Source organism: Mobula hypostoma, chromosome 2, assembly GCF_963921235.1.
Source record: "Mobula hypostoma chromosome 2, sMobHyp1.1, whole genome shotgun sequence".
Classification (NCBI taxonomy): domain Eukaryota; kingdom Metazoa; phylum Chordata; class Chondrichthyes; order Myliobatiformes; family Myliobatidae; genus Mobula; species Mobula hypostoma.
Genome location: NC_086098.1, coordinates 7,120,910 through 7,131,023, shown reverse-complemented (window position 1 = coordinate 7,131,023; position 10,114 = coordinate 7,120,910). Strand labels below are relative to the sequence as shown.

Genomic DNA, 10,114 nt, shown 5'->3' with positions numbered 1-10,114 from the left:
CATTTGGGAAAGACGTATCTCCACCCCGCCATCCTATTAATAATAGCGTTTTTACAGGGCACTTTTCATATAAACAATGTTGCCCGAAGTGCTTTACAATGAGATAAAGTAGAAATAAAATTTTTAAAAAGAGGAGGACAAAGGGCTTAATTAGGAAGGGGAAAAAAGATTATGAGAGAAAACTGGCAGAGAACATAAAAACGGACTGTAAAAGCTTTTATAGATATGTAAAAAGGAAAAGACTGGTAAAGGCAAATGTAGGTCCCCTGCAGACAGAAACAGGTGAATTCATTATGGGGAACAAGGACATGGCAGACCAATTGAATAATTACTTTGGTTCTGTCTTCACTAAGGAGGACATAAATAATCTTCCAGAAATAGTAAGGGACAGAGGGTCCAGTGAGATGGAGGAACTGAGCGAAATACATGTTAGTAGGGAAGTGGTGTTAGGTAAATTGAAGGGATTGAAGGCAGATAAATCCCCAGGGCCAGATGGTATGCATCCTAGAGTGCTTAAGGAAGTAGCCCAAGAAATAGTGGATGCATTAGTGATAATTTTTCAAAACTCGTTAGATTCTGGACTAGTTCCTGAGGATTGGAGGGTGGCTAATGTAACCCCAATTTTTAAAAAAGGAGGGAGAGAGAAACCGGGGAATTATAGACCGGTTAGCCTAACGTCGGTGGTGGGGAAACTGCTGGAGTCAGTTATCAAGGATGTGATAACAGCACATTTGGAAAGCGGAGAAATGATCGGACAAAGTCAGCATGGATTTGTGAAAGGAAAATCATGTCTGACGAATCTCATAGAATTTTTTAAGGATGTAACTAGTAGAGTGGATAGGGGAGAACCAGTCATTATACACCAGTCATTGAAAGTGGGCATGCAGGTACAGCAGGCGGTGAAAAAGGCGAATGGTATGCTGGCATTTATAGCGAGAGGATTCGAGTACAGGAGCAGGGAGGTACTACTGCAGTTGTACAAGGCCTTGGTGAGACCACACCTGGAGTATTGTGTGCAGTTTTGGTCCCCTAATCTGAGGAAAGACATCTTTGCCATAGACGGAGTACAAAGAAGGTTCACCAGATTGATTCCTGGGATGGCAGGACTTTCATATGAAGAAAGACTGGATGAACTGGGCTTGTACTCGTTGGAATTTAGAAGATTGAGGGGGGATCTGATTGAAACGTATAAGATCCTAAAGGGATTGGACAGGCTAGATGCAGGAAGATTGTTCCCGATGTTGGGGAAGTCCAGAACGAGGGGTCACGGTTTGAGGATAGAGGGGAAGCCTTTTAGGACCGAGATTAGGAAAAACTTCTTCACACAGAGAGTGGTGAATCTGTGGAATTCTCTGCCACAGCAAACTGTTGAGGCCAGTTCATTGGCTATGTTTAAGAGGGAGTGAGATATGGCCCTTGTGGCTACAGGGGTCAGGGGGTATGGAGGGAAGGCTGGGGCGGGGTTCTGAGTTGGATGATCAGCCATGATCATACTGAATGGCGGTGCAGGCTCGAAGGGCCGAATGGCCTACTCCTGCACCTATTTTCTATGTTTCTATAAATTAAACAAGAAAGTAAAAGATAAAAGGATGTTAGTTAAAAACAAGGTTAAATAAATAGGTTTTGAGTTGGTGTTTAAAAGTTTCAACTGAGTCTGCATCCCTTATAAGATTAGGTATTGAATTCCACAGTTTGGGAGCGTAGTTCGAAACAGCTGACCTGCCAATTATCTTTTCAGGAAGACTGTTTGCATTTAAGAGACCAGTGATTCCCATTTTCTTTTTTTATTTTCAGATTCCAAGTATCAGCAGTTTTTGTTGTGACTCTTGCTCCTCAGCCCAGCATGTCAGTGCTTCGCTGGCGGGCTCGGTGGAAGTCCGATGCTGCTGTGCCCTCGTCACCTTGTTTTATCAAGTGAGGCTCTGTGGATGTTCAGTACCTTAGTAATTGCCTCTGGGAATACTTGGGCAGGCGAGAGACACCCTCTGGATATAAGGAAGGGTAAGTCTTAGGCTTAGGAAAGAACTAGAGAATCCTGGTGTACGGATGTTCTGAGGATTAAAGGGGTTTGCTTAACTCTGGTATTCTAATAGGCCTCTTCCCATGTTGCGACAGTCTTAGGAAGGCACCTACTAACATCATATAGTTTAATGATGCTAGAATTACTTTTAGCACTGGTCTACTTTTTCATTGTGTCATCTATTGCTTACAGCAAGTTTGATAAAGTGCTCTGGTATGGTGGGGCCACCGCACAGGATTGTAAAAAGCTGCAGGAATTTGTAAACTCAGTCAGTTCCATCATTGGCACGAGTCTCCCCAGCATCCAGGACATCTTCGTAAGGCGATGGCTCAAAAAGTTGGCACCCATCATTAAGGATCTCCGTCACCTAGGACATGCCCTCTTCTCATTGCTACCAACAAAAGCCTGGAAATACACACTCAAGGTTTCAGGAACAGCTTCTTCACCTCTGTCATCAGATTTCTGAATGGACAATGAACTCATAAACACTACCTCAGTAACACACCCAAAATGCCGGCGGAACTCAGCAGGCCAGGCAGCATCTATTTTTTCCTCCAGTCCTGCTGAAGGTTTCCACCTGAAATGTTGACTGTAATTTTTTTTTCCATAGATGCTGCCTGGCCTGCTGAGTTCCTCCAGCATTTTGTGTTGTTTTTCAGATTTCCAGCATCTGCAGATTTCCTCTTGTTTGTGAACACTACCTCAGTATTTTTTTTCTTTTTTTGTTCTGTTTGCACATATTTAATTAAAATTATATGCATATCATGATATAGATATAAATAAATGTATATTTTATTATTATGTATTGCACTGTACTGCCATAAAACAACAAATTTCACAACATATGGCAGTGATATTAAACCTGATTCTGATTCTGAAGAAGGTATATGGTGTGCTGGCCTTCATTAGTTAGGGGATTGAGTTCAAAAGTCAGGAGATAATGTTGCAGCTCTATAAAACTCTGGCTGGGCCACACTTGCGATATTGTGTTCTGTTCTGGTCACCTCATTATGGGAAGTACAATTGGCCCTCCATATCCGTGGATTCAACCAACTGCGGATCGAAAATACTCGGAAAAAAAATTCCAATAAGTTCCAAAAAGCAACACTTGGATTTGCCGTGCGCCACGCTGAACCCACATGAATGAAGTGATGTGTAGGCGTAACCTGCTGTAGCCTCCCGCCATTGCACAGATCCTCAGTCTCTCTCCAGCACTCGTTGTTTGAGCATTGTTCGTTGTGAGCGAGAGGAAGGAGTTTAAGGCTGGTAAGGGATGGCTGGCTAGTTATGTAAAGCGCTACAGCCTCAAGAACTTAAAGATCACGGGAGGATTGGCATCGGCTGACGCCGAGGCAGCATCAGCGTTCCCGGAAGAGCTACGATGGTTGCGTCTGTACTGAACATGTAGACTTTTTTTTCTTGTCATTATTCCCTAAACAATACAGTGTAACAACTAAGTACATAGCATTTGCATTGTATTAGGTATTATAAGTAATCTAGAGATGATTTGAAGTATATGAGAGGATGTGTGTAGGTTACTACGCCATTTTATATAAGGGACTTGAGCTTCCGCAGATTTTGGTATCCCCGGGAGGTCCTGGAACCAGTCCCCCGTGGATACCGAGGGACGACTGTACGTGGAAGCTTTAAAGAGGATGCGGGGGAGATTTGCCAGGATGCTGCCTGGATTAGAAAACACCCCTTTTGAGGAAAGATTGAGTGAATTAGGGCTTTCTCTAACTTATATTATTGTAATTTATAATTTTAAAAAATGTATTGCATTGTATTGCTGCCACAAAACAACAAATTCCATGACATGTGCCAATGATATTAAATCTTGATCCTGATCATGATTGTGATTGTAAAATGTACGTCACAGCTCAGTGACTACACCCAGCAGCTCACTTTCCTCTGGTGTGAGGACAGTTTTGCTATTATGTGTGTGGGGGGGGGGGGGGGGGTGGTCGGGCAGAAACTACATCTCAGTGAATCTCTCAATTAAAGCTCTCAGATTAATTAGGTTCAAATCACAAAGTCTAAAAAAAATTAAACTAAGCAAATTATAGCCAAAATTGAATTATATTTTATTGCATGTTATTCGTAAAATCTTTTGGGGTTGTTCACTGCAATTCTCTAGGAAAATAGAAAATTAACAACCACTACTAATATTCAACGTTCTGCTGCTTCCTATAATCAACACACCCATTTATAATGGCTGACTAAAGCAGGCAGTGCTCGTCCCCAAGGGATCCCAGGATTTTTACTGGTGATTTAAGGATTAGAGCTTTGCATTCCTTGTAAATCTGAAAATCCCTAGGCTTTTTCCCAAAATGAGGGACTAGAAACTACACTACTACTTTTTAATAGCGTTAAAGCAGCTTTGTGATCATCTAAAAGTGTTTGGGAATGTCTCAAAGATTGAGTGCCAAGAAATTAGACTGTATTCATTTATGGTGTGCGAAAACGCTGTTGCATTTAGCATTGGCGCCGAATTTATCTACTCGGGGAACAAAAATTGGGAAATTTTCCAAAAAAAAGTTTGAAACAGAGTTGGTGTGGCTCACGCCCAAGAGCTGTAGGCAGATGCTGTCCGAGCACTCTTCCTGAAAAAGGGCAGATAAGGATACCGCCCCCCCCATCCACATCAGTCTCTCCTCACCACAGCCCCTCAGCGCTCTTCATCCCCCATACTCTGGCCCTTTGCCGTTACTTGTATATTGTGATTTATAAGATTGCATTACATTTAATATATTTTTATGCTTACTATGTTTTTTATGTTGCATTGAATCTGAAGTAACAATCATTTCATTATTCTTTACACTTGTGTACAGAATGACAATAACCATGCTCAAAAGTTCAAAGTTCAAAGTAAATGTTATTATGAAAGTACACGTATATCACCGTATACAACCCTGAGATTTACTTTCTTGCAGGCATATCCCGCACCTTGAATTTGAGCAGCGTAGAGAATTCAACATTGTTTAAATTCATTTCCAGTACACAAGTGTAAAGGAGAACGAAATAATTGTTACTCTGGATCCAGTGCAGAACAAAGAATAGGCACTAAGATAAAGAACATTATAATAAAAATACCATAAATACAATACATAAGATAGCCTATATAAATTGATTGTATGTCCATACAGTGACACTAGGGACAGGAGTGTCTGTACATAAGGTGGCTCTGACAGTAAACGATAAAGTAGTGGTATTTGGGGGTGTGGAGGGGTGGAGGTGTTGATCAGCCTTACTGCTTGGGGAAAGTAACTGTTTTTGAGTCTGGTGGTCCTGGTGTGGATGCTATATAGCCTCCTCCCTGATGGGAGTGGGACAAACAGTCCATGAGCAGGGTGGGTGGGTCCCTTCATGATGTTACTGGCCTTTTTACAGCACTTTTCTATACATAGCACAGCACAGAAACAGGCCTTCTGGCCCTTCTTGGCTGTGCCAAGCCATTTTCTGCCTAGTCCCACTGACCTGCACACGGACCATATCCCTCCATACACCTCCCATCCTCCCATCCATGTATCTGTCCAATTATGTCCACCATGGTGGGTAGGTTGGTGCTGGTGATGTGTAGCACAGTTTTGACTGCCCGTTGTACAGCCTTCTTGTCTGCTGCAGTGCAATTTCCATTCCAAGCAGTGATGCAGCATGTTAGGATGCGGGTCTGTAGAAGGACATGAGTATTGACACCTTTAGTTTGGGTGACATTCCTATTTTGCAGCAGTGAGTGTGAAACTGAGATATGGTAGAGGTCAATGTCTTCAGTTTGCAGTGATCCTGAGGCCCACTGACAGTGACCGTGACCTCCATGGGTACAGCTGTCCAGGCACATGTGTGAAGTTGCACAGGAAGTCTTGGCGATGAGGACAAAGAATACGATTTGGGTGTTAGCTCTTGACATTGCACACTTCAGGATGATGGGGATGAGCAATACTTAGTTATTCTGCAAGAACATATGAGCTGCAATTTCATATTTGACATGACCTTTTTCCAAGGGAGGAAATGGTTAACACCGGGGGGATAGTTTTAAGGTGATTGGAGGAAAGTATTGGGGGTATGTCAGATGTTAGGTCTTTAACCGAGAGAGGTAAGTGTGTGGAATGCCCTGCCTGTGTGGTGGTAGGGGCAGATCCACTGGGGGAGTTTTGAAACTCTCAGGCACATGGATGACAGAAAACTGGAGGATTATGTTTGAGGGAAGATTTAGATTGCACATTTTAAGAAATCTATTCAATATAATTTTTTTCTCTGCTAGATGATGTATTGCATTGAACTGCTGCTGCTAAGTTAACAAATTTCACGTCACATGCCGGTGATAATAAAACTGATTCTGATTCTAATATTATTTGATCACAGAGCAGAAATGGCTATTACAGAGAGGCACACCTTTAAACTTGCCTGGTGTCAGGGTGGAGATATATCTCTATCAAAGGAGGTGTAAGGCATTCCTTCTCTCCGCTAGCCTGCAGGTCACCCATGGGCAGGGTGCAGCACCTGCTTAGCCCCCCGATCAGGGTCACGTGAAGCCGTGGGAGGAGGTTTGAGCAGCTGGTGCATATCACAAGTCCTGGTTATGTGACCACTGACACCAGGCAGACAATCTCTGAAGAGTATTGATAATGGCTGGAGTCACCTGACTTGTAAAGACACTGCCCCGAAGAAGGCAATGGTAAACCACTGCTGTAGAGAAATTTGCCAAAAACAATCATGGTCATGGGAACATGATCGCCCGTGTCATCTGAAATGGCACGTAATGATGATGATGGTATTAACTTTAAAGTGTCTGGGGGTAAATGTAGGGGGGATGTCAGAGACTGGTTTATTACACAGAGAGTGGTAAGTTCATAGAACGCCCTGCCAGAGGTGGTGGTGGAGGCAGATGCATTTTGGGCGTTGAAGAAACTTTTAGACAGGCACATGGATGGAAGGAAAATGGAGGGCTCAGTGGGAGGAAAGGGTTAGATTGATCTTGGAGATGGTACACATTGGCATGGCATTGTGGGCCAAAGATTCTACACTGTGCAGTAGTGTTCCATGTTCTATGTTATATGTTATATTTCAGACAAGCACGTTCACCACATTGCTCAATATGGATTTATTTGTAGAATGAAATCAAATTTTTAGGTTGAAGTATTTCCAGCTTAATTATGGAATAAAAACTATTAAGCTATCCACGGCCTCCTCTACTGTCAAGATGAAGCCACACTCAGGTTGGAGGAACAACACCTTATATTCCATCTGGGTAGCCTCCAACCTGATGGCATGAACATTGGCGTCTCTAACTTCTGTTAATGCCCCTCCTCCTCTTCATACCCCATCCTTTATTTATTTATTTATTTATTCATTCATTCATTCATTCCTTTTTTTCTCTCTCTGTCCCTCTCACAATAACTCCTTGCCTGCTCTCCATCTTCCTCTGGTGCTCCCCACCCCCTTTCTTTCTCCCTAGGCCTCCCGCCCCATGTTCCTCTCCCTTCTGCAGCCTTGTATCCCTTTTGCCAATCAACTTTCCAGCTCTTGGCTTCATTCCTCCCCCTCCTGTCTTCTCCTATCATTTTGGATCTCCCCCTCTCCCTCCCACTTTCAAACCTCTTACTATCTCTTCTTTCAGTTAGTCCTGACGAAGGGTCTCGGCCCGAAACGTCAACTGTATTTCTTCCTATAGATGCTGCCTGGCCTGCTGTGTTCCACCAGTATTTTGTGTGTGTTGCTTGAATTTCCAGCATCTGCAGATTTCCTCGTGTTTGCAGCTTTATTTTCACTCCTTTTATGTGCGGTCAACAACACGACTGCTTTATAATGGAGTCAGATTTTGATTTTTGGCATTTAACTCACTCAATGGTCATCCTTGCCACTGACTCCAGCGTGCTGTACCCTGCGGCTGTGAAGTTATCCTTGTATCGCTCCATCTTGATAGCCTCAAGCCAATCGCCTACACCACGGAAGGATGTGAAGTCGAGGGTATTCTGATCGAGAAGTGGATTGATTGGTCTGTACGGGGGAAGACCAGATAAAATTACCTCAGCTGATACACTCCCAATGTTGTAAGCAAATCACAGAGTCACATTAAAAAGAAACCAGTCATCATCTAACTACAGCAATAAGATTGAAAGCGTTCAGAGAATATTTACAAGAATGTTGTCAGGACTTGAGGACCAGAATTATAGGCAAATGTTGAATAGATTAGCACTTTATTCCCTGGAGTGTAGAAGAATGAGGGAAGATTTGATAGAGCAATACAAAACTCTGAAGGGTTTAGGTAATATAAATGGAAGCAGACATTTTTTCACTGAGGTTGGGTGAGACTAGAAATGCAGGTTAAGGGTGAAATATTTAAGGGGAACCTGAGGTGGAATTTCTTCACTCAGAAGGTCATGTGGGTGTGGAATGAGCTGTCAGCAGAAGTGGTGGATGTGAGTTCGATTTCAGAACTAAAGAGAAATTTGGTTAAGTATGACGGGCTATGGTCCAGGTGGGACTAGGCGGAATAATAGTTTGGCATGGGCTAGATGGGTCACTGGCCCTGTTTCTGCGTATAATGTTCTCTGTATCCATGACATGGTAAATAATTTAATTGACAGCTTAATGATGTCCGGAGAATCCGAATGGAGCAAAATATTCTCATTGGTGGTTTAATTTGTAAATGTGTGGCTGACTGTTTGAACCAAGACGTTATGAAAGCCTTTGTTTAAAAGGAGAGCAAGTTGTTGAGAGTAGGGAAGCTCCAAAGGCAGAGCCCAAGCTTAGTCTCAAACCCTGTAATAGCTACTACTCTATAAATTTCCTGAGTATGCAAACAGGAAAATGATTCTCAGGGTTGTATATGGTGACATATAAATATTCTGATAATAAAATTTACTTTGCACTTTGATCATCTACTTTATCTATACTTCTCATAACTTTACATATCCCTTCCAGTGGTGGGGTAGAGATACATCTTTACCAAAGGAGGTGCCAGGCACTCCTTCCCTTTGCTAGCCTACAGGTCACCTTTGAGCAAGGTGTAGCACCTGCTTAGTCACTCAGTCAGGGTCACGTGAAGCCATGGAAGCTGATGATGAATGGTTGTATGAGCAACTAGTGCATATCACCTGGTTGTGTGAACACTGACGTCAGGTAGACAATCTCTCAAGAGAACTGATAATGGATGGGGTCACCTGTCTTGTAAAGGCCCTATCCAGAAGAAGGCAATGGCAAACCACTTCAGTAAAAAATTTCTGTAGACCATGATGGCCCACGTTATACGACATGGCACATAATGAACGAATGAACATATCTTGAGAACTATGTCTCCTATTTCTGGTCTCACTTGTCAGTGGAACCAACTTACTTGCTCTATCTTATCAACCCCTTTCATAATTTTATATGCTTCTGTAAGATCCCCTGTCCATTCTTCTGAATTCCAGCAACTATAGTCCCAAGTGACCTTTAGAGATAACTTCCTGAAACTTCTCTGCACCACCTCCAAATGCAATACATCTTTTCTCAAGTAAGGAGAGCAGGACTGCCCAGACTACTCCAGGAACGATCTCATCAGTATCCTGTAAAGTTGCAGCTCACCTCCCTTATCTTAAATACAACCTCTCTCGCAATGCAGGCCAACATACCGTTGCCTTCTTGATAAATTGTGCCTGCAAACCAAACGGTTACGATTTTGTGCACAAACACTCTCAGGACCCTTTGCACAACAACCTGCTGCAAACGTTCACCATTTTGATCTTGTAATTTCCCTTCCACTTGCTTACACTGGCATCATGGTCGATAGAGTTTTTGTGCTGAACTCTACAATTTCTGAAACAACCTGTGTTAATGAATTGAAATTCAAGGCGTAGGCATCCTTTAAAGATAAAGATGACTTTATTTTGCCATATGTACATTGAAACATATAATGAAATGCGACAAACACCATCCGAGCAGGATTATTTTCCATTGAGGTTGGGTGGGATTACAATTAGAGGTCATGGGTTAAGGGTGAAAGGTGAGAAGTTTAAGGGGAACACGAGGGGACTTCTAAACTGAGAGGGCTGTGAGTGTGCGGAATGAGCTGCCAGAACAAATGGCGCATGGGATCGATTTCAACGTTTAAGA

The 10,114-nt window shown here is 42.7% G+C and overlaps 1 protein-coding gene across 6 annotated transcripts in view; it reads right to left on the bottom strand.

The window, feature by feature from the left end:
* The window catches only part of epha7 (eph receptor A7), a 387,886-nt gene that overhangs the window by 9,648 nt on the left and 368,124 nt on the right, over positions 1-10,114 (bottom strand). For all 6 annotated transcript variants that reach the window (XM_063033193.1, XM_063033210.1, XM_063033201.1 and 3 more), the window contains one exon: positions 7,862-8,017. In XM_063033193.1, coding sequence (XP_062889263.1) covers positions 7,862-8,017 — 156 coding nt within the window. The remainder of the gene's footprint in view (positions 1-7,861; positions 8,018-10,114) is intronic.